Source organism: Cygnus olor, chromosome 2 (assembly GCF_009769625.2).
Source record: "Cygnus olor isolate bCygOlo1 chromosome 2, bCygOlo1.pri.v2, whole genome shotgun sequence".
NCBI classification, from domain to species: Eukaryota; Metazoa; Chordata; class Aves; order Anseriformes; family Anatidae; genus Cygnus; species Cygnus olor.
Genome location: NC_049170.1, coordinates 48,930,453 through 48,954,225, shown reverse-complemented (window position 1 = coordinate 48,954,225; position 23,773 = coordinate 48,930,453). Strand labels below are relative to the sequence as shown.

At 37.0% G+C, this 23,773-nt stretch overlaps 1 protein-coding gene across 5 annotated transcripts in view; it reads left to right on the top strand.

Moving 5' to 3' along the window:
- ATP9B (ATPase phospholipid transporting 9B (putative)) overlaps positions 1 to 23,773 on the top strand; it is a 180,805-nt gene that overhangs the window by 27,882 nt on the left and 129,150 nt on the right. For 4 of the 5 annotated variants that reach the window (XM_040547320.1, XM_040547319.1, XM_040547318.1 and 1 more), the window contains exons 3-6: positions 3,403 to 3,553; positions 7,536 to 7,649; positions 11,531 to 11,639; positions 22,858 to 22,916. In XM_040547320.1, the coding sequence (XP_040403254.1) occupies positions 3,403 to 3,553; positions 7,536 to 7,649; positions 11,531 to 11,639; positions 22,858 to 22,916 (433 nt within the window). The remainder of the gene's footprint in view (positions 1 to 3,402; positions 3,554 to 7,535; positions 7,650 to 11,530; positions 11,640 to 22,857; positions 22,917 to 23,773) is intronic. The other variant, XM_040547321.1, reaches the window with a different exon arrangement.

The window sequence follows — 23,773 nt, the reverse complement described above, 5'->3', positions numbered from 1 at the left end:
GGAGGTTTGCCATATGAGGAAGAACTTTATAGTTTGGGTGACAGAGCACTGGAACAGGCTGCCCAGAGAGGTTGTGGAGTCTCCTTCTTTGGAGATATTCAAAACCAGGGGTGTTGTCCATAGGTTGATGATCTCTGGAGGTGCCTTCCAACCTCGGCCATTCTGTGATTCTGATTCTGTGATTCCATTTCGCAGCTTTTTTGTTGTTGTTATTGTTCCCTCTTAACATTGTTATCCCATAATTCTTGTGTCAATGTCTGAGTTGCAGTTATTTATAGGTGCATGTAAGCTCTTTCTGTTCATCTCATTGCTCATAGTTTAAACCCTCTTTAGTGCTTCTGTAAACTGATTAGGCAAGGATGCTCTTTCTTTGTGAGCTGAATTTCATCCTTGCATATGGTTATGTGGTCTGCTTCTAGAGCTTACGTTTCTGTTTTCCTGAAAACGTTTTACAGTGTGGCATTAGGTAAACTTCCCTGTTACTTCTGCTACAGGTAGATGAAATTTTACTATTTGTGTTATAGTGGTAGTCTAACAAAGATGTTGGTTGTTTTTTTTTTCTAACTGTATGTAACAGAAGACTTATCTCCTCTTTAACCATTAGCATAATTATAATATCAGTAATACAAGATGAAGAATTTAGCCAAAGGACTGTAACATATAGTGGATGAGTTAATTATTTAATGATGGGAGAATTTAGTAATTGCTAGTACTGACTGGTATTAACTAGTATTTTTTAATCTGTGTCAGGGTAAGGGGTATTGGGAGGTGTGTCAAGAGGATGTGTGTCAAATTGTATTGGGAGGGTGTCAAGAGGATGGAAGCACACTCTCTTCAGTTGTGCGTAGTGACAGGATGAGAGGCAGTGGGCACAAACTGAAGCACAAGAAGATCCGTCTGAATATGAGAGGGCACTTCTTTCCTGTGAGGGTGACAGAGCACAGGAACATGTTGCCCAAGAGAGGTTGTGGAGTCTCCTTCTCTAGAGATATTCAAAACCCACCTGGATGCCATTCTGCCCAATGTGCTCTAGGTGATCCTGCTCAGCAGAGGGTTTGGACTAGATAGTCTTCAGAGGTCCCTCCCAACCTGAGCCATTCTGTGGTTCTGTACTGAAAGTATTTTATTAGGTTTTCCTGTAAAGAATGTGCAAATGTTTGTGTGTGTGTGCATTTATATATATATATATATATAATATTATATGTGTTATATGTATATATATTATCATAGAATCGTAGAATATCCTGAGTTGGAAGGGACCCATGAGGATCATCGAGTCCAGCACCTGGCAGCACACAGGTCTACCTGAAAATTCAGACCATATGACTAAGAGCACAGTCCAAACCCTTCTTAAACTCTGACAGGCTTGGTGCAGTGACTACTTCCCTGGGGAGCCTGTTTCAGTGCACGACAACCCTCTCAGTGAAGAACCTCTTCCTGGTGTCTAGCCTAAACCTCCCCTGTCTCAGCTTGACACCGTTCCCACAGGTCCTATCACTGGTCACTGAAGAGAATAGATCGGCGTCTGCCCCTCCACTCCTCCTCGTGAGGAAGCTGTAGACCACGATGAGGTCTCCCTTCAGCCTCCTCTTTTCCAGGCCGAACAAGCCAAGTGACCTCAGCCGCTTCTCATACGTCTTCTTCTCTATGCCCTTCACCTTCTTCGTAGCCCTTCTCTGGACACTCTCCAACAGTTTCACATCCTTTTTGTACTGTGGTGCCCAAAACTGCACTCAGTACCTTGAGGTGAGGCTGCACCAGCGCAGGGTAGAGCAAGACAATCATCTACCTCGACTGACTAGCAGTGCCGTGCTTGATGCACCCCAGGGTATGGTTGGCCCTCCTGGCTGCCAGGGCACACTGCTGGCTCATATTCAGCTTGCTGTCAACCACAACCCCCAGATCCCTCTCTGCGGGGCTGCTCTCCAGAGTCTTGTTGCCCAGTCTGTACGTATAGCCAGGGTTGCCCCGTCCCAGGTGCAGGACCCGGAACTTGCTTTTGTTAAACTTCATGTGGTTGGTGATTGCCCAGCTCTCCAGTTTGTCCAGATCTCTCTGCAAGGCCTTTCCACCCTCAACAGAGTCAACAACTCCTCCAAGTTTAGTGTCATCAGCAAATTTTCTCAAAGCACCTTCTAGTCCTACATCCAAATTGTTTATAAAAACATTGAAGAGGACTGGCCCTAAAATGGAGCCTTGGGAGACCCCACTGGTGACCGTCTGCCAGCCTGATACGGCCCTATTTACCACAAACCTTTGAGCCTTGCCCGTCAGCCAGTTGCTCACCCATTGTATGATTTTTTTTGTCTGGCTGTATGCTAGACATTTTGTCCAGTAGGATTCTATGGGAAACCGTGTCAAAAGCTTTGCTGAAGTCCAAAAAGATCCCATCAGCTGGTTTCCCTTGATCGACTAGATGGGTGATCTTATTATAAAAGGAAATCAAGTTAGTCAAACAGGACCTACCCCTCATGAACCCATGTTGGCTGGGACCAATGACTGCATTGTCCCCCAGGTGCGCTTCAATAACTTCAAGGATAATCTTCTCCATAATTTTACCAGGCACTGACGTGAGACTGGCAGGCCTGTAGTTGCCAGGGTCTTCTTTCTTACCCTTCTTGAAAATTGGCACAACATTTGCCAGCTTCCAGTCAACCGGGACCTCTCCAGATTCCCAAGACTGTTGAAAAATACTTGAGAGAGGTCCCGCGATAACGTCAGCAAGCTCTCTAAGCACTCTGGGATGAATCCCATCCGGACCCATGGACTTGTATGGATCCATATATATTATTATATTACATATATTATATATTACATATTATATGTATTACACTACTTTGTTATTACATTATGACATATTATTATACATTATTACACATTATATTACATTATATTACATTATACTTTATATATATATAACATATATATTACATATACATTATTATATATAATATAAAACGTGTAAACAAATATATATATTTACATAACGTTCATAAAATGATACAATGTCTTGGGTTGGAAGGGACCTTAAAGATCATCTAGTTCCAGCCCCCCTGCCAAGGGCAAGGACACCTTCCATTAGACCAGGTTGCTCAACTATATATATCTACAGATAGATATTATTTATGTGTTTTTATAGATGTATAAAGTGTATATATGTACATATCCACATATATAAAAGTGTGTGTGTATACATAAACGTGTGAGTATATTTGTGTGTGTGTCTGAGTTAAGAGTTCTGTGTAATTAACCTAAATATTAAAAGTCAACATCATGCTTACTAATTTAGATACAGTGAAAAAAAGCACCTATTTTTCTTAGCTTCAGGATTCCGTGTTTGAAATTGATTATCATATACAGTAAATTTTTAGTTTGAAAGTAAACAATTATTTTTCTTTTCAGTTGTTCTGATTGGCTTATAAACATTTGCCGAAGAAAGAAAGAGCTGAAGGCTCGCACAGTGTGGCTTGGGTGTCCTGAAAAGTGTGAAGAAAAATACCCCAAAAATGCCATTAAAAATCAAAAATACAACGTCTTTACCTTTATACCTGGGGTAAGGCTACTAATTGTTTTCTGGTATTGGCCTGACTGTATGTTCTATACTGTTTTCTTTATTTGGCAGTTCTGTGAAAAGATCATTTACTTGCCCAGATTCTTCATTTTTTTCTGCCTTTATCTCAATGTCTTTAATTGCAATTGACAGTAAGAGCAAAGCTGCTTTTTTCTTAATTGTATTTTCAAAGGGGTATTTACTAGAGAAGTGCAATTTGTATGACTCGGAACAGTTGGATTTCAGTGAAGCTTTACAAATTTGAGATGCATTTCCTTGCATTTTTCTGTTCATCATTAGAAATTTGTAATCCTCTGTTTGAAACAGGCAATTCTACACTATCAGTTGTGAAAGTGCCACAAAATACTGACTGTAGTTGAGAAACAGTTGAAAATCAGTGTACTAATATAGATATTTCTGCGTGCTCACTGCCATTGAAAGCACAGTAAATGATGCATTCTGAAATATGAACTCATAAGGAAAAATCTCTTTGGTTTATATGGAAATAAGTAAGGCTTAGCTTAGTAGAGTAGTATTTTTCAGAGTTGTATTTCTTACTGCAGTTTAAAAAAATAATGAAGTCCTTTTGGTTTTGAATGCAGTCCTTCAGATAATACTTTTGTTGTGGAGTAGATGCAGGTTTTTTGCTTTCTTTTTTTTCAAGAACCCGTATGTGTCTGAATAGTTTCAATTTTTTGCTTATAGCGTTTGCAGTCTAGATGATGAAATGTTGTCTGTTTACTTTTCAAAAATTAGTTGCTATAATGAAGTACAACAATAGAGAAGACAGCTGTTGAAGCGTCACCAGTTAACACCTAAAAATGTATGCTGATGATATTATAAATTTTACTAATATGCTTTTTGAAATACTTTGTGACATGTTGCAAAAAATGTATTCTACATTTGAATACAGACATGCTTTGTCTTATCTTTATAAGTGATCATGCAGATTTATAAGAGTATTGATTCTATTCCTCTAGCCCCTTTGGTCCAGTGACTTGCAGGTGCTTTCTAATACATTTCATTATTAAAACAACAACAAAACCGAATGGTTTTGTAATTAAGACTGATCTCCTGTCAAAGAAATAAAATGTCACTTATCACAGGCAGATAAAATATTCTCATCTCTGTTGAACCAAGTAAATATTTTCTTCTGAATTTTAAATTATTAAATACATTGAAATTGGCTAAGCTGCATATGCATTCCTAAAGGTCATAAAATTCATTACGCATATAGTAAGCTATTGGTTATTGTGACTGGAAATCTGCAGTGTAGATTACAAATCCTAAACTAGATTCATGTTTCCTGTAAGGATCAGCCATAGGTTGCAATTCTCTGTTGAGAGAGTTAATGTTCTTTTTTTGATCTCTTGAAAAATTTTGGTTTAGCTGCATAGCCAGGATCAGAAATATTTTTTATGTTATTTGGGAATTATTTAGTAACTTCAGAAGAAAGTGGGATTCTAAGTGGATATCATACAATAGTTGGTGAAAATAAAATGCTTCTCAATTTTAATTTTAGACATAAATTAACACTTTCAATTGATTGGAAGTACTCTGTAGCTATCTGTATTTGCACTGTTCTGCTACAAATAATTTGTAGGGAACACAGTTGTATTGGTTCCAAAACCATAGATGTAACTAAGTTATAAATGTTGACCTGAATGAGTTGCCCCAGTTGAAATCATCATTTGAAGATTAGTCTTCTGTTTAGGATCATATTTTTTTTAACATTGCAACTGACAGTTTTGGGTAGTTTTTAATGATTATATGAAGCTTGTACTTTGATATAAAATGTTAAGGTTAACAGAATCTTACTGGCTAAAAGAGCTCTAATGTTTCCAAATTTAGTTCTAATTCCTTACCTTTATATAAAATACTGCTTCTACCAGATTGTGCAGTTTGTTTACTGTTTCCTCTTCATCACTTGGTACAGCTGTTTAGGAATTTTACGGTAATTTCCATAAATAACATCTTTTTGACTTTACAGTTTTGTCAGTTCCAAATTTGAAAAAATCAGAAGATTTGAGGTTGTCTAGGTAGCTTTTTAGCAGAACAGTAGTAATATAACACTCTTGCAAGACACTGGCGACATTAAGGTGCTGCTACTTTGCCAGAAAGACACGTTGAGATTAACTTTTCTGAGTTTTTTTCCTAGGGCTTAGTTTTTTACATAAGTAATAACGTTGCACTGATGAAAGCAATAAATATCTGTCAAGTAGCTTTGATTTTCATGCAGAGTCATTGCAATGTCAACTGAATTGTAAACTTAAAAGATGGAGATACTAATTAAATGTGGTTTTGATCTGTTTTGAAACTTTTGGCTTTGAAGCAATTTATTACTCACTGTGGAGTTACAATCTAGAATAATATTGCAAGTTCAGTAGACACTTCTAGTAGCTAGCCACTCCCTAGTAGCTAGAGGCGTCATGTTATACCAGATGTCAGCATCTGTCATTCTTTTGGAACATGGAACAATTTATTCTGTGGTGAGGGTACTTTGTCTTCAATTAGAACTGGAACAATTATCTTGGAGTTTAGACCAAACTTTTATTTATTAATAGACACATCCTCTGTATCAGTACTTATTACAAAAGGTTCTTTTGAGAAATTTAGTGCTAAGTCATTTTTCCAGATTACTTCACGTCCATGTTATTATTAATATTACATAGTTTAAACTTTCTAAAAACTTAGTAAACTGTCATTGCTTTTGTTAAAAAAAAAAAAAAAGTTGGTCTTGCTATGGAAACTGAAGAACACTACCTTATTCTGAGATTCCATCTGATAGCCTTTTGGAAGGAGAACAATACCTACCCACTCTCCCTGGATCACTTCTGTAGTCATTTTGTCTTCCTAAACAACATTTATTCTTGAAGACTGAGTAGTTTCATTATTTTTAAGAACTGTGGGAAGTGGTAATTTTGAAGGAACGTGTCTCAACTGATGGTAACCTTGGCCCCTTTGAAAGCTGAGAATCTTGAGAGAGAAACAGATGAGTTGTAGATCTTCAGCTTGTACAAGAGTAGAAACTTCAGTGGCTACATGGAAGAGGGAGTGTGCTGAGGGAATGTGTTGAATGAAAGTAATTAGGAATCGATGTGTACTGTTTTCTCTATGTGCTGTAGATGGGGTTGAAGTTTTAGGGTATTCTCACGCTGATGAAGAGCAATATCGTGTATCTTACTCGGTTTTCTTACTCTGTCTGTAGAGGTTAAAATGACAAAGTCTAAAATAATATAATACTTTCGTAAATGGTTTCTGTTCATTTGATGCCAATGAGTTTTTATTTTTTTTATTTAAGGCTGAGCTGTGAATATTTTAAGAAAGGAAGCATCTTAAGACAGATAATGCAGAATTAAAGTATTGGTACCTAACAAAAAGATGTAATGCTGTATTTTTAGGAAGAAAAGATTTAGCAGCTAAAAATGAGAACTTTAAGCAGTGAAAGTTCAGATACAGTCTTCTGTGTTTTTATTGGCACTTTAAGAAAAAAATCAAACTTAACTCACTTGGTTTCATAAACAAAGGTAACTATTATGAATATAAAATTATTACAAGATCCTTCTACAAACATCTGAATTCCATTTTCTGTTGAAATTCCATAGTGAATCTTTGCACTGTGATCTTGATATGTATATAATATTTTTAAAGACTGATGAGCTTACATAGTTCGGTTTTCAAAATGTCAAAAAATCAGCAAATTGCTTTTCCAGACTGAAAAGAGGCATTCATATCAGAGGAATTTTCTCAACAAAAATAGCATTATAATGTTAAAATAATAATAATATATATAGTATTGGGGATATTATACTGTACTATACAGTACAATATACTGTACAATATGCTGTACTGTATAGCACAGTTATAGTACTATGTGTTTTAGTATGCCATAGGTTTTGTATCTACTGTCACGATAAAGTGAATTTTATGTATACTATACGCATAAATATTAAGGAATTTATCTATTTTGTGTTTCTCATTTTAGGTTTTATATGAACAGTTCAAGTTTTTCTTGAATCTCTATTTTCTCGTCGTGTCCTGCTCACAGTTTGTACCAGCATTGAAAATAGGCTACCTGTATACGTACTGGGCTCCTCTGGTAAACAGAAAAATGCTATTAAAAAGAGGGTTTTTTAAACTTCAGCTGAAGAGTTCATGTACATATTTCATAGATTTTCATCTGGTAAACTACACTGATGAAATATGTAACAGAAGTAAAATACTTAATTCAAAGTACAGTATTACAGCAGATATTGGAGAAGGTGTTGTTTGTTAACCCTTTTTATTAAGTGGCTAGTCTGAATCAGTAATGTTCCTTTATAGCAGTTGGTTGCTTGAGAGATTGAAAAGAGGAAAACAAAAACCAACAAACAAAAAAGAAAAACTTTAGCTGGTGGAGAACTTTATTGGCAGCATTCAATACTTGTGTGTTATTTTTTTTTCTGTTTTTGTTCACTATTTTATGTCTTAAGGCTAGGTCATAATTGAAAGCGTACATTTTTGCATTCTTTTGGTATCGGTTTTAATCCTGTACTTTTTTCACAAAAAATGCATAAATATTAAAAAATAAAAAAATAACAATTAAGCTGTGAGTAAAGCAGAAGGAAAAGGTATTTTGAAAATAAGTTATGCATTAAACATGCTTTTCCTGACTGATTGCATTGCCAGTTGCACTGCTTTCCTTTCAATATGTCTATTATTGAACATTCTGCAGTATGTTCTTGGGAAACTGTTCAAATAGTTGCTTCTGACTTACAATTTTCAAACCTCAGGAAAAACTATCCTCTGGGGAAGAGGCTCTTATGGTAGTCCGCCAGCTATATTCTTGTGATTTTGAATTCATATATTATTTTAACTGAATCATTACCTTTTTTTTTTTTCGGTTTCCCATCCCCATTGCCCCAGGTGTAAAAGCAGATCAGGAAGAACAAATACCTTATTTTCTAAATTTATTTTTAAAATTGTATTTTTCACTAGTGTTTATTGCAAGAGGTGTTCAAGAGGAGTAGTGACATGCTGACTGCTTGAGTAAAGGTTGTTCTTCAGTCATTCTAGTAAATATTCTGGATTGATTTAATTGCTGAGACATAAGACCTTTTAAGTACTGATAAATGAAGAGGCAGTCCTGGAGATTCTTCACACCTCCATGTCCAGACGACTGTTGCTGCAACAAAAAACACTTCCAAGACAGAAAAAATGTTCAACTGTGGGAGTTCTAAAATGAATATTTACAAAGGTCTTTGTTAGTGACCCAGTAACAAAAGACAGAAGTTAACCTTGTCTGGAAGTTGGTCTCTTAATTGTGAAGTGCTGTATGTTAATGGCGTAGTAAGGAGAAAAAAAAATATCAGCCCATCTTGGCATATCAGCCCATTTTATCTCTGTCAAAAAAATAATAATAATACTGTATAACACAGAATCTGTTTTGTATAGACCTGTGGGTCTTCTTCAAGGATATTTTGAATAATGTTTCCGGTTTTCACATCTTGCACAAACTGAGATCTTGTTGCTGGTGCTTAGTTTTTGGAAAACTCATTTGTTTCTACTTGAGTAGCTGACTTCCAGGTAAACAAGATTAACTGTATGTTGAGTAAGGCTCAGTATTTATGATGAAAATATAAAACATTTATGTCAGACCCCCTGGGTTGTTATTGTGGCTTGGCAGATGAGGGTATTTCTTTCTTTTTTTTTTTTTTTTCTCTCTCCTGGAAGAGCATGTAAATTGTTGGGAAATGTTCATCAAGAATAAGAGGAGTAAGAGGAGTAGCTATAACTTAGTTTTGGCTCGTGTTTTCTCTCAAGAGTTTAAAATAAAAATTATTCAGCACAATACTTAAAACCACAGAATAGAAGCTGACTGTCTTCTAAAAGGTGGGTGTTTTATGTCACTCTGCCTCTTCCCCTCCCCTTTCTTCACTTTCCACTTAGATCAAGCAGCAGAGTTCTTCAAACAAGGCTGTATTTTACTCATTTGTTGTCATTTGCATAGTAGAGAATAGAACTCTTCTTTCAAGTCCAACATCCAAGGATGTAAGGGACATAAATTTGATTGGAAGCTGTATGCTAAAGATGTTTAACTACCTGTAAAGAAAGGCAACAGAATGAGTTTTCTTGTTAGATTAGCTTTCAGCTCCCCTTTGGAAGAATGTCCAGTTCCTTTGGGTAAATGAGGAAAAAGGGATGTGTTAAATACTTCCTTATAGTCATGGTCATTTGTATGGAGCTACCTAGCAGGCGATTTCCAGGAGAAATTCTTGAAATTAACACCTCACATTCTGTGCTTTGATTACTGCCTAGTGAATATGATATGTGCAAGTGGCAAATATTGGAAAGCATTCCAGGAGTTCCTTTCTTATGCTACTAAAATATTTCTGTTGTCAAAGCTCATAAAGATAACACAAAATGCTGCCATAAGAGGGGGAAAAACCCTACTGCTCTAAAGCGTAGAGATGGTGGTTAGGGGCACTAGCAAATGGCCATTCAGAATGTCAATGATTTAAGGTGTCTGGAGAAAATGAAGATAAACAATTTTATAAAAATTAGAGAAAACTTTTATTCCAAGTAAAGCAGCATGTCAATCCTGTCAGATCCTCAGACACTTTTCAGAATATAGTTGACCGATTTTGTAAAGTACTTTCATATTTCTGAGGGTTGAAAATGGAGTTCTAAGGCAGGCCTGTCTGAACCTCCTGCTATCTCAAAGGGCTAAATTAAGATCTGAAACTTGGGTTTAAATAATACTAGCATGTATTAGGGGATTTGGTGTGAGGAGTGAGCAAGAATGTGTTTTAGGCAGTTTATTGTTCTATCTGGTTCTAATTTAATTGATGTAGCTAGTGTAAACATGAACAAACAAGAAGTATGTAACTATAAGCCTGCAACAGATTAAACCTTATAATTCGGGGCTGGAAATGCAAAATGCCCTTGCTATTGAAAAGAAAAATTGTAGTCGACTGTTCTAAAAAAGCTCCACATCTTGGCTTCTTTCTAATGAGAAAGTAGGGGAAGGCTGGCAAACACTGTTGGAATTTTGCAAGAAAGTAGTCTAATGGCTTATATTTTCTGGCATAGAAGGGAAATACTGATGTGTTTCTGAGTCCAAATGGATAATCTAAAGCCTTATCTGTTGGAGGATTTGTGAATATTTTTTTTAGTAATCTTGTATGACAGTAATAAGCTCCCTTTACTGTCATAAAATGTTATTTCTCTTCCACTGATGGAGAAAGACTAAGTACTTGATTTCAAGTAGCCAGAAACCATATCTGAGAAGAATTAGAAAGAGAGAGGGGAAACTCCTACAACTATATCCCTGAACTGTTCTGTATTCCTTTTAGCCAGCATATTCTTTGTGTGGCCAGAAACTTAATTATATGTGGAACTCTCTGCACTTCCAGTATAAGCTGCAGTGGCACTGTCCTGTGAAAATTGAAGCCAAAACATTTAGATACTTAATTCTTCAGAACAGAACCCTTTTTTTTTCCTTTGTCAATATTTGTAGTGTGATGGTAAATAAATGTAAGATGGCAAAAATAATTAAACTAAGCATCTGTTACCTTTTCATTTCTGTCTGTTAGGCAAAAGGCAGTGAACTTACCAGTATTTGAACTGGAGACTTCTTAAATGTTTGTTGTAAAGCCCCAGATTTTTCAGAAGATGGGGAAATAAGCTTAAAAAACTGTAAAGCAGTCTTTTACTTATTTGAGGCATTTAATTTTTTTTTACATTTCAGTTTATATCTAAATTAGACATAATTTGAATATCCACATTTTCAAATTATATGTATACAGTATACAAGTATGATTTTCCTTTTTGGACTAAAAATTTAACAGATTGAAGAAAACATTTGAAAAAGAAAAAATCCAAATGAATGAAAAAGTAAATATTCTAAGTTCATGTTCTTACTTTATATAGTGTTCCTGCTTGTGTATTTCTGTTCTAGCATTTTGACAATTCTGAGTTGCATCATTGTATCTTTAACAGGGATTTGTTTTGACAGTCACAGTGGTACGGGAAGCTGTTGATGAGTATCGTCGTTACAAGAGAGACAAGGAAATGAACTCACAGTTGTATAGCAAGCTGACAGTACGAGGTTAGTAAAACCATTTGTATAAATCCTTAAATATTTAATCTTTTTGTAATACACATAGAATTTCAGTTCAAACAACTATCTAATACTTCAAACTGTATGTTTGAGAATGAAACTGATACTGGACTGAAATGCTTGATTTCACTTAGATAATGAAACTTAAATTTGATCTGTTTAAGAAATACTGTAAATCTTTGGCTTGTAAAGGAAATGTATATTACTGTATATATCTTTGAAATATGCTACTATTTTGCACTATTACTTCAGTGTGCTGTACTCTGAAATTGATCTGAACAGTAAATCGGCAGCACTGTCAGTTGTATATCAAGTGCATATATGAAATAAGGAATCAGTAACTAAGAAATACAATCTAATAACATTTCTGAGTCTTTCAATCTTAGTAGATATATTTGTACATAAGAACAGGTTGATGTATTGAGAGTCAGATAAGTATTAAAAATACTGTTTTTAATTTTAGCATATCATTTGAAATCATGTGATTGCATAATAGGAACAGAATGCTTTAACATCTGAGTGGTATTCCCCAGGGCTCAGTATTGGGGCCAGTTTTGTTTAATATTTTTATCAATGACATTGATAAGGGGATCGAGTGTACCACCTCTTTACTGGTGTCTGGGATTGCAGCACCTTGCCCTTGGGCTTGTTGAACCTCATTCGGTTCACATGAGGCGGCTACTTAAGCTTGTCAAGGTCCCTTTGGATGACATCCCTTCCTTCTGTTGTATCAGCTGCTCCACTCAGCTTGGTGTAATCTGTAACATTCCCAAGGGTGCACTTGGTCCCACTGTCTCTGTCATTGATAAAGATATTAAACAGTACTGGTCTCAAGACAGACCCCTGAAAGACTCCACCCGTCACTGTACATAGCGCCATTGACTGCAGCTCTCTGGCTGCATCCATCTAGCTAATTCCTTATCCACCAAATAGTCCACCCTTCAAATCTGTCTCTCTCCAATTTGGAGGTGAGGATGTCATGTGGGACCATGTCAAAGCCCTTGCAGAAGTCTGAGTAGATGACATCGGTCAGTCTTCCCTTGTTGATTGATGCAGTCACTCCATCATAGAAGGCCACCAGTTTGCTCAGGCACAATTTACCCTTGATAAAGCTGTGTTAGCTGACTTGGATAACCTCCTTATCTTGCACGTGCCTTAACGTTGCTTTCAGGAGGATCTGTTCCATGGTATTCCCTGTCACAGAGGTGAGGCTCACTGGTCTGTAGTTCCCTGGATCTTCCTTTCTACCCTTCTTAAAAATGGGAGTGATGCTTCCCTTTCTCCAGTCACCAGTGACTTCACCTGACTGCCATGGCTTTTCAAAAATGATGGAGAGAGGCTTGGCAACTACATCAGCCAGTTCCCTCAGGACCCTGGGATGCATGGCATCAGGCCCCGTAGACTTGCATCTGTTCAGTTTCATCAGGTGGTCTCAAACCTGCTCTGTGCTTATAGGGGGAGGGACTCTTCCCCCAGCCCTCACCTGCACTTTCAGAGACTTGAGAGACACAGGAAGCCTGATTGGCAGTGAAGACTGAGGCAAAGAAGTTGTTGAGAACCTCAGCCTCCTCCATGTCTGTTGTTACCAGCTCTCCCTTCTCGTTTATCAAAGGGATTACACTCTCCTTGGCCTTTCTTTTCTGAACAATGTACCTGTAGAATCCCTTCTTGTTATTTTTTAAATCCCTTGTCAAGTTCAGTTCCATCTGTGCCTTGGCTTTCCTGATCCCATCCCTACACATCTGGATGTGGCATCTCTGTACTCTTCCCAGGCCACATGCCCCTGCTTCCACTGCCTGTGCATTTACCTTCTTACACCTGTTTGTCCAGCAGCTCCTTACACAACCATCTTGGTTTCCTGCTTTCCCTGCTTGATTTCTTACATGTAGGGATGGAGAGTTCTTGCAGTCTAAGAACAGTGTCCTTAAAGAGTTGCCCATTCTGATGAGTTCCTCTGTTCCTTAAGGACAGCATTTCAGGAGATCTCATCCACTAGTTCTTTAAATAGCTGGAAGTTCGCTCTTCAGAAGTTTTGGGGTCCTGTGTTTGCTTTTTGCCAGGCCTATATATCTTGGGGTCACCAACTCAATGAGGGCATGGTCTCTGCAGCCCAGACGGCTTCCAGTCTTAACCTCTTTAATAAGTTCATCTGCATAGTTGAGCACCAGGTCAAGTAACGCTTCTCCTCTGGTTGGTTTGTCTAATATCTGGACCAGGAATTTACCCTGATGCACTCCACAAGTCTCCTGGATTGCTTACAGCCTGCTGTGTTGCTTTCCTGCAGGTACCTGGTTGGTTGAAATCAGGACGAGAGCCTGTGGGCGCGATGCTTGTTGTAGCTGAAGCAGGAAGGCCTCATTAACAGGCTTCCCTTGATCAGATGGTCTGCAGTAAACCCCAACCATGAGGTGTCCTTTATTGGTTCGGTACTTAATTTTTATCTGCAAGCTCTCAACCTGTTCTTTGCAATCTATCTATTTCTTAAAACAGAGGGCAACATCAACCCCCCCCCCTTCTCAGCCCATCTCTTTTGAAAAACTTGTAGCCGTTAATTGCAGTGTGATTCCAGTTGTGTGATTTGCCCCAAAACCCATTGATAGCAATTAGATCATAGTTTTCTAATTGTGCTGTGGTTTCCAACTCCTCCTGCTTGTTTCCCATGCTGCATGTGTCAGTGTAAAGGCACTTCAGCTGGGCTATTGGCTGCATCACCTTTTTAGAGGGGCCCATCCTAATTTGTTTGGGACAATTCACAGATATTTCCCTGTTGCTTCCTAAAGTGTTGGTGTTTGTTCTTCTCTGTTACTCAGAAGTACACCCCCCTCCCCTGCTGAATCTAGTTTAAAGCTCTGCTAAACAGAGTATTAATTACAAAGTAGGATAGTGAGAAATAAAACCCACCTTCCTCACACACTCTTTCTTCCCAGGCTCTACTTCACTCCCAGTTCTTCTTCCTACTCCCAGTGCAGGAGGATGAGGAATGGGAGTTGCAATCAGACCATAACACTTTCTTTGTTGCTCCTTCCTCTACACACTCTTCCCCTGCTCCAGCGTGAGGTCCCTCCCATGGGATACAATCCTACAAGAACTGTTCCAGTGTGACCTTCCAGCGGCCTGCAGTTCAAGAACAGCTCCACCATGGGCCCTCTCCACGGGCTGTAGTCCTGTAGGAACAGACTGCTCCAGTGTGGGTCCCCCGCAGGCCGCAGTTCCCACCAGACAGCCTGCTCCACAGTGGGCTCTTCTCCATGGGCTGCAGCTTCCTTTACAGCATACTGATGCATGGTGTCATGTCCTCCACAGGCTGCAGTGTGAGTATCTCTTCTGGGGTGGCCCTCCATGGGCTGCAAGCCGACAGCTTGCTCCACCGCGGTCGTCTTGACGGGATACAGGAGAATCTGCTCCAGTACATGGAGCACTCACTCCTTCATAGACCTTTTTGTCTGCAGAGTTTTCTCTCACAGTTTTCTGACTTCTCTCTCACAGAGCTGCAGTGCAGCATTTTTTATCCTTTCTTAGTTATGTTATCATAGAAGTACAACCAGCATTGCTCACAGGCTCAGCTTTGGCCAGCAACAGGTCTGTTTTAGAGCCAGCTGGAACTTGCTGTGCCTGACATGAGGCAGCCCCTGGTCTTTTCTGACAGAGACCACCCTGACAGCCCCCTTCTGCTACCAAAACCTTGCCATGTAAACCCAATATACCATTTTAAAAAGTGATTGGAAGGTGAGTAAATGGTGAGTAGTCATATTAGTGATGACATAACCTAGCAGCTGTGAGGAATAGGAAACAGTATGGAAACTTGCATTGCTTTCTGGGATTTGCATATAGCAGGGAGCAACGTAGCAACTATTGTTCTTCCCTTCCTTGACAGCCTGAAATAGCTTTATCAACATTTAGAGATACCACTGTGGGAAAATTGCAAGTGGGATAGCTATCGTTTGTTTAACACAAGTGGTTGCATTGCTGGCCTCCAGATCTTTGTAGTCTTTAATACAGTCTGTAAAGAAATAGACTCTTACAGCTTTTCTTTCAAAGGTGTAATTTAACCTGCTATTTGGTTTTAGTGTTTTTTTTAGTCTGTTACATGTGACACTGAACACCTTTGAAATAGATACTACATCCTGCCGTATTCAGTAGTAGTGTTAGTGATCTGAAATTCTTAGTTCTGGAAGCAAGTCTATAGTTTAGAGTTATCAGTGTGATGCAAATGTCAAGACTGAAATTTGCAGTGTTAAGAGCTAACTTTGGTGCCTTTTATGTCTGTCATTTCACTTTCCTCTCTTGCCTTCTAAACAAGTAGGAGGAATTCTCAGCATTTTTTCAAATATTATGGATATTGGAGGTTCTGGTAAATTGCTAGGCATTTAAATGGCACTTAAATAGCTGGTTTGGAATCCTGATTTCCTCTTTCCCAGTGCGTGTAATATTTTGTTAAATATGTGTATTTAAGAAACTTCACTTTGTAGCTTCTCCCAGAAATAAGTCATCAAATTAAAACCCCATTTGATCACCTTGACACTGCTCTTTTCGAGGCATGGAATATAAATTTTCAAATTGTGTAAGATAGTATGTAGCAATTATTTCAGGAACTGACACACAGAGTAGTAATGTGTTCAAAACAGAAGCTTTAAAAATGCCTTTTTTAGTAAGAAAAGGATAGTCAACTTTTACCTACGAGTATGTATGTTTATTTCAGCTTTCCAGTTTTGGTGTCAGTATCATCACAGAATCATAGAATGGCCTGGGTTGAAAAGGACCTTAAAGTTTCAACCCCCCTGCTCTGGGCAGGGTTGCCAACCACTAGAGCGGGCTGCCCGGAGCCACATCCAGCTTGGCCTTGAATGCCTCTGGGGATGGGGCATTCACAACCTCTCTGGGCAACCTGTGCCAGCACCTCACCACCCTCTGAGTGAAAAGCCTCCTCCTAATATCTAATCTAAATCTCACCTGTCTTAGTTTAAAACCATTTCCCCTGGTCTTATCACTATCAACACATATAAACAGGCATTCCCCCTCCTGTTTGTACGCTCCCTTCAAGTACTGGAAGGGTGCGATGAGGTCTCCCTGGAGCCTTCTCTTCTCCAAGCTAAACAAGCCCAGTTCCCTCAACCGTTCTTCACACAAGAGGTGCTCCAGCCCTCTGATTATCTGGACCTGTTCCAAGAGCTTCACATCCTTCTTGTGCATGATTTCATACTTGGTTTATGTTCTGTTTGTTGCTTTTTGTTTTTGTTTGTTTGTTCATTTGTTTTTAAGACACTGATACTCTACAGAAGTAAAGATTCAAGATCTTTGCTTACAATCAAGTCTGAAGCACACGTTGGCTTTCCTGTGATTGCTGAGATAACAATATTTTGAGGTGTAGCCACTTTTAATAATGAAAACATTGTTACAGTCCCCAGTCAAAATTAAGCTGTACTAAAAAATGCAACAAACACATACGTAAGATAATAGATATTTCTTCACACTTCTTTCATAATATAGGATTTGTTTATCATAAAACATTCTGAAACTGAAAGGTATTATTTTGAGGCAAAAAGTTGAATTGCCAGCTACGATAAAATTAAACCAAGATCTTTACAGGTGTTGAGGATTTAGATACTTATCTGAGCAAATTAATAAAGTCAAGAACTACACCTCTTCAAACTACTTTTATAAGTAACTTTCAATATAATCTGCCAAATTTTTTAAATTTAGCAGTACTCTTCAAGTGGAAAAAATCAGTTGGGTTTGCTATACTAAGCTACAGGCTAATGGTTTGGAGAAAGAAGGCTTTGTTACTTGTGAATGAACAAACTTGATACTGATTTAATTAAAAGCCTGAAAATCAATGCCACTGTTAAGAGGTACTTTTCAGAGTGGAACTGCACTTCATATTTCTGTAACATCTTTTTTTTCCCCTAGTGATTTTATGACTTGTGTAGGTTTTACAGCCTTTTCTTTGAAACAAGTACTTTTACATCTCAAAGATGGAGAAATTGACATAGAGAGGTTAAGCAGGTTGCCTTTGCTCAAATGGGGAAGTAGGAAGACTAAAAGTTTGCAATGTTCAGTGTTACCCTTTGTTTGATTGTGCTATTCTCATTTTTATCTTCCATGATCACTTCTAGTTAGATGTTTGCGATAGGGAAATATATTTGTAGCAAGATAAGCTACTGTTACTTGAACTGTGGTTAATTATTTGTATAGAGGTAGTAAATGCAGGCTGTTTTGTAAGTTAAAATCTTCTTATACCGCATTGTAATAGATTAAAATCAGGAGTTCTTTGACTACCTATTGGTGTTGCCTTTCTGTGGAGTCATTTTTGGCCTGAGGTACTCCCCAGACACCTAAAATACATAAATGACCTGCATATTCTGGAGATATTCAAGGCTTGTCTGGACACCTACTTGGGCAACCTGCTCTAGGGAACCTGCTTTGGCAGGTTGATGATCTCTTGAGGTCCCTTCCAACCCCTACAATTCTGTGATTCTGTGATATTGCTAAGTGTAAGAAGTACCAGCTTTTTAAGTTGTTGGATTCACACTGGTAACTCTTGAAGTCTTAGAATTTCTTTTTAGTAAGATAAGATCTTGAATTGATATTTGTTCTAGTCAGTGAGTTAACTTTTTATTTTATAATGAGCCATTCTAAACAGAAAATCAAGTGAGAATGGGACTTCGTTTTAAGTGTTGCTTAATTTAGGTAGCAACAGCCAGCTTAATGTCTACAGACTTACTCTGATCCATGAAATAACTGATGTTAGGCAGTTTCCTTTTTCACATAACATGGCAAAATTCAGTTTTCAACCATTCCTTGCTGAATTTGTAGTATGTAACCTTGTACATAGAAGATGAGAAGCTGAGATTAATAAAATAATTCCATTTAGGCTTCGAACATGAAATATTTATGTCTTCGCTGCATCTTTAAAGGACATTTAAGAATGTAGTGAATTTAAAAATAAAAGCAAGAACTGTGTGGAATTGAGAAAATATCAGTAACTGCTATACATAAGGAGAGAACAAAGTCTGAAAGCTAGTATGTTTCCTTTAAAATTTGATTGAGAAATCTGTTTTAAAGAGCTACAGTGACATGAGTAATTTGTTTTATTTTTGAACTTCTGTTTATGCCCTGTTCCTAAAATGCTACCTTGCTGAGTTTTTATCTCAATTGACCTTTTTTAAATTGCAAAATGGTCTCTTTCAAGAGGTCATTGTGTCCAGTGAGTTTTGAGTCATTTATACCTGTTACCTGCAACTTTGAAATCAGGTATTTGTCAGAATTGCTTGATAATTATTGTAATATTATTGCACTGAACTAAAATCTGTATTGAAATCTCTTATAATATTAGAATGTCAGCTGATCAAGAACAGGGCACCCTTGTGCTTTTTCAAAAGTTGCTGTATTTAAAAGAACAAACATTTCTGAATCTAGAGACACAACATTATGTCTGTATTGCTTATAACGTTTCAAACCTACGGATGACTTTGTTCCTGGTTTTTAGACTATTTGGAACACAGATGCGTATTTATAAAGGATTGTATCAATTTAATTTAGTTGATCAGGGAAACTGTAAGCAGCATCATTTCCACTGAAAAACCAGCATCGTCGCCTTTGACTAACTGTAGCTTAATGGTGTCAGTTTTTTTCAGTTCCCCGTTATATTGTGTATACTCCAATTATGCTGACTAATAGATACCAGGTAAAACTTTCATATGGTCTATACTTGACTGCTTTCATACAGGAGTTTGATATTTACTGGTTAGAGACAAGTTCTGTTGCCAGCTCCAAAAGCAGTACTTCAGACAGTGCTCAGGGTATGATATGTAAGTTTAGAATTTTGAAATTACTTCTAAAATCTCTCAGAAGTTACTGTTCTTTCAGGAGCTTCTTTCATAAAGATGCTTATTAATAAACAGTCCTTTCTAACCTAGATTGTTTACTTAATTTCTTAAATTTTTATGTGAAATACTTGTTATCACATACAAGTTATTAGTTTTTTCAAATCATTGTAATTCTCTTCAAAAGGCTTTATCTTGAGAGTGTAATGAATTACTACAGACACGTTTCAGTGTTCCAGTTCTGTGTAATTCTGTGTGTTGCTTTAGGCGAAAGCCTTGCGCCTTGGTGGACTATAAAGTCTGGATGCGCAGCCACTTCTGACAGCTTTGGACTTTATTGGTAATTACACAGATGGTGAAGAGTGCTTTGCTACTGAGCTGGTTTTAGTGAAAAAATAGTTTGCAAAAATAATTTATGTAGTGAGTAACATTGTGGTTTTCTTCCCTAAATGTATCTTCACTAAGATGTAGTATTGCATTATTTTAATGTTCTCTGAAATGGTATCCAATGATTCTCATTTTTACTGGTCTAAAGGAAAGTGTTATTTGCCAGCTTTTCAAAATCTTAAGCTATTTTTTTGAATTACTGCCACATTTTACCATTTAATTTTAGTGGAATGTGTCCTGTCACTCAGTTTCATTGTAGAGATAGCCATGGCTGCTTCCGTATGTGTGGGGATAATGAGGCTCTTCCAACAGAATATATTAGATAATATAGAAGATACTCTGTAGCGTTAGTCACCTAGAAAGCAGTCCAATAAGGAAGCTTTTCTATTCATGATGTGAAATTCCCAGGATTACTAGACTAAGTACAAGCAAAGATGATGTGTAGGTTCCTGTCGATATACTTGGCACTAGGAGTCTTTGCTTTTTGTCTGCCTTACAGTGCTACAAATGAATATTCTACCTGGTCAGTAGAATTGTTAGTGTCTTTTGATCTTTACTGTACATGCTGTTATAACATGACTGGAAGTTTCAGTTGTTCAAGTTGATAAAATTGCTGTTAGTTTCATTTGATTTAGTATTGCTGAATAGTTTTGGTCATACGTGACTGTAGGTGGCACAGATCTGAGACTTAACACAGCTTAAATACTTGGATTTTTGTGGTTGTTATTATCATAACCAGTTAATTGAGTTGGTTATCACAGAATCATAGACTTTATCAAAGAGATAAACTGTTGAAAGTTGTTAGGAGAGAAATTGAAAACAGAGTAGGAAATGCTATGTTTTTGGTAAAGCTACCAGACTTAGAAAGCAAATTAAGATTACCATTTGTTTTAGTATATACTATTTACTTCTAGTCAAAACTTGTGAATTTATAAAGAGAATTCACAGGCTTGTACAGTTAAGCAGTCTAAATGTGTTGATTTCATATTAGACTGCTCTCCTAGTGGCTGATCTTTAGTACAAGTTACTTTAGATTCCTTTTAAAAAAAAAAGACAAAGATACTTACTTCATTCTCTACGAGACACTTACTTCATTCTCTTTGCAGTTATCTTGAAACTCCTGTAGAGAACTAATGCTTCTTGCTACACCTTTTTGTACTCAGGTCTTCTGCTCCTCTCTTCACTATCACAAATGTGTTATGATGGGGTTGGAAGTCAAAATGAAGATATGATTGGTTATGTATTTAAAAGAGTGGGAGGCAAAGGTGTGTTTGGCAACTAAGAAATTGAACTGGTGTAAAAGATTATCAATAATAAAGACTGGCTTTCAGAATTAACTATGCAGGCAGGCCAAAACAACAGTTCTGATCTCCACTGACATTATTATATATTTCTGTATCTTCAAGTTGCTAGCATCCTGGAAACTTTATTAAGAGAATTGATTAATAGTAATTTATTAAATATTAATTTTAATACAATTTTTAAAATGTATTAAGTCAATTAAAGGAGTAAATTCATTGTTAAGTAGACTGAATTAAACATAAAGTTATTTTTTTGCAAGAAATGTGACTTTAAAGTGCTGAAAATAATCATAAGGTAAATTTTACTGCCTTTGACTAAATGCACATATGAACGTAAGGAATTTTCTGAGATTGTGTTTAGCTGATCTCTTCGTTTAGCGTTACAATGAAGAGGTCTCCTAGATTTGGACGCTACTTTAGTTTTTGTCATAGAACTTTGAGAAATGGTAGAATGTGCATTAAAAATCTGCTATTCGTAATACTTTCTATTAAACTCCAAATTGTTTGCCGTACCTGCTATGCTTTTGTGGGCCATCTTTTCTAATTTATTTGGTCTGGTTTTGATTTTGAGTCTTTTTTTTTTTTTTAAAGAACCTAACCATGTTTTGATATAACTTACCTGATACCTGCTGCTTGGAAATAATATACTGTTTCTGATGGAAAGAGAGAGGTATTTCATATGGGTCTGTCTATGTTTTTGCGTGTCAGGCTGTGTAGATATGTGTATGTTTATATCGTGAGTTAACAGGTCTGAATTGACCACCTGTTATATCTTGGAAGAGGATGTTGGTATATCATGACTTGTACTTTGTCTACAGGGTTTGTTTGTTGGTTGTATTTTTGTTTTTGTTTTGTTTTTTTTAACTCCAGGAAGCAACATTTTCTGGAGTTGTAACAAGGACCTGGGACTACAACTCCTCAATTTTCATGAGATCTACATTAACTCTTCTTGGGCAGTAGCTTACCTTCTCTGTCTGAGTTCTTCAGTCAATCAAATAAGAATATTAAAACTTAACTGTCTTAAAAACATTAGTATATCTACAGAACATAGAGAATTAAAATCGGTATTTGTGCTGTTTCTGAATATGAGTTGTTCACAACAGTTACCGAATGGAGAGCTCTAGAGAGTGGACACCCTCAATTTCAGCTTTTAATATTTTACTTTTCTAAAATGAAGTCTTCAGGCATTTCTTCTGACTTGAGAGGGACTTACCTCTTTTCCACTATGATTGCCAACAAGTTTCAGACAGTGCCACTTACATCAGTAACTTCTGGGGCTGAGCAACGCTACCTTTTGGTAACTGGGCTGTGGATAACAACTCATATGTGTGAGATGCCCCAGGACAAAGCGTAATAATTCTTGACTTGTCAGAGTTAGAAGGGCTGCCTAGTAGGATGTGAAAGACTCCTTTTTCCAGTTTTATAGCTCTATTATTGATATTGTCGATCTGACTTCAGCATCTCTCTAATATTCTTGCAGTAGCTAACTGGTTACAAAACTATAGACTTTCTTAACTACAGAGTTATTTATTCAAACAGATCAAATCTATTAATGTGTTCTTCAAACATCAGTTTTGTATAAATTGTAACATTTTCTCAAAATAATAATGTCTTTAAGTATAACTTGCATTTATATTTTTGTGACTTTTTATTAATGCCTGCTTAAGTTGATTATGTTTTTTTTTTTTCTTCAAGGTAAAGTGCAAGTTAAGAGTTCAGACATACAAGTTGGAGACCTCATCATAGTGGAAAAGGTTGATACTTTTAAAATATATTTTAGAGACTAAAGATTATTAACATGCTAATTATCTTCTGAAGAAAAGTATATTGAGGTACTTATCTGTGAAGTACTAAGTAAGTAATATTTTAGTTCAAATCTTATTTGAGAAACTTGAAGGAAGTCTCTTTTTGGATTTAATTCTAAGCTTAATTGAATGTAAACATTCATTTTATGAATTGTTACATGCTTGAATTTATCTAGTGAAGAGAATACAATTACTGAATGACATTCTCTGGCTTGTGCTGTGCTAGATACTCTAAGCTGTCTGACTGCCAATACCTTCCTCCTACTGCTCAAATCCATGTTTTCTGATGTCTGAAGCCTTCTAGGTTAAATTTTATGTATTAAAAATGGGGGGGCTTTCAAGTTAGTTTTATTGCAAATGGTGAAGGAGAGCTGTGAACTCTTTTTCCACTCTGTATTAGTATTATAAAAAAGTCAGTGATGTTTACTTCAGTTGGTTTGTTTTAGTAAGTGATCTGGAAGAAACTCATCTGTAACGAGACCTAAATTCAAGCTGTGTAATAAGGAACCTTATGGGTTAGATTTCTAGTTCATCCTCCCTATCATGCTTTGCTGTCAAAGGCTTTTCAGCATACTATGAAGCTGTTGTGACATCCAAGTTAACATATTTTTCTTGTCAGACAAAATTTTTATGGAATTTCATTCTGGAAAGGCAACAGACTTTCTTGGTGCAAAGTGATTCCTGTTTTGCTTTGCAAAAAAGAGCTAAGCCCTTGATCCTAGAAAGTTACCTCAAGTTGAAGCTTATATCCTTGTATCCAGTCTTGTTTGAGATCTTTTATGGCAAGTTGCTGTTTGCAAGAAGAA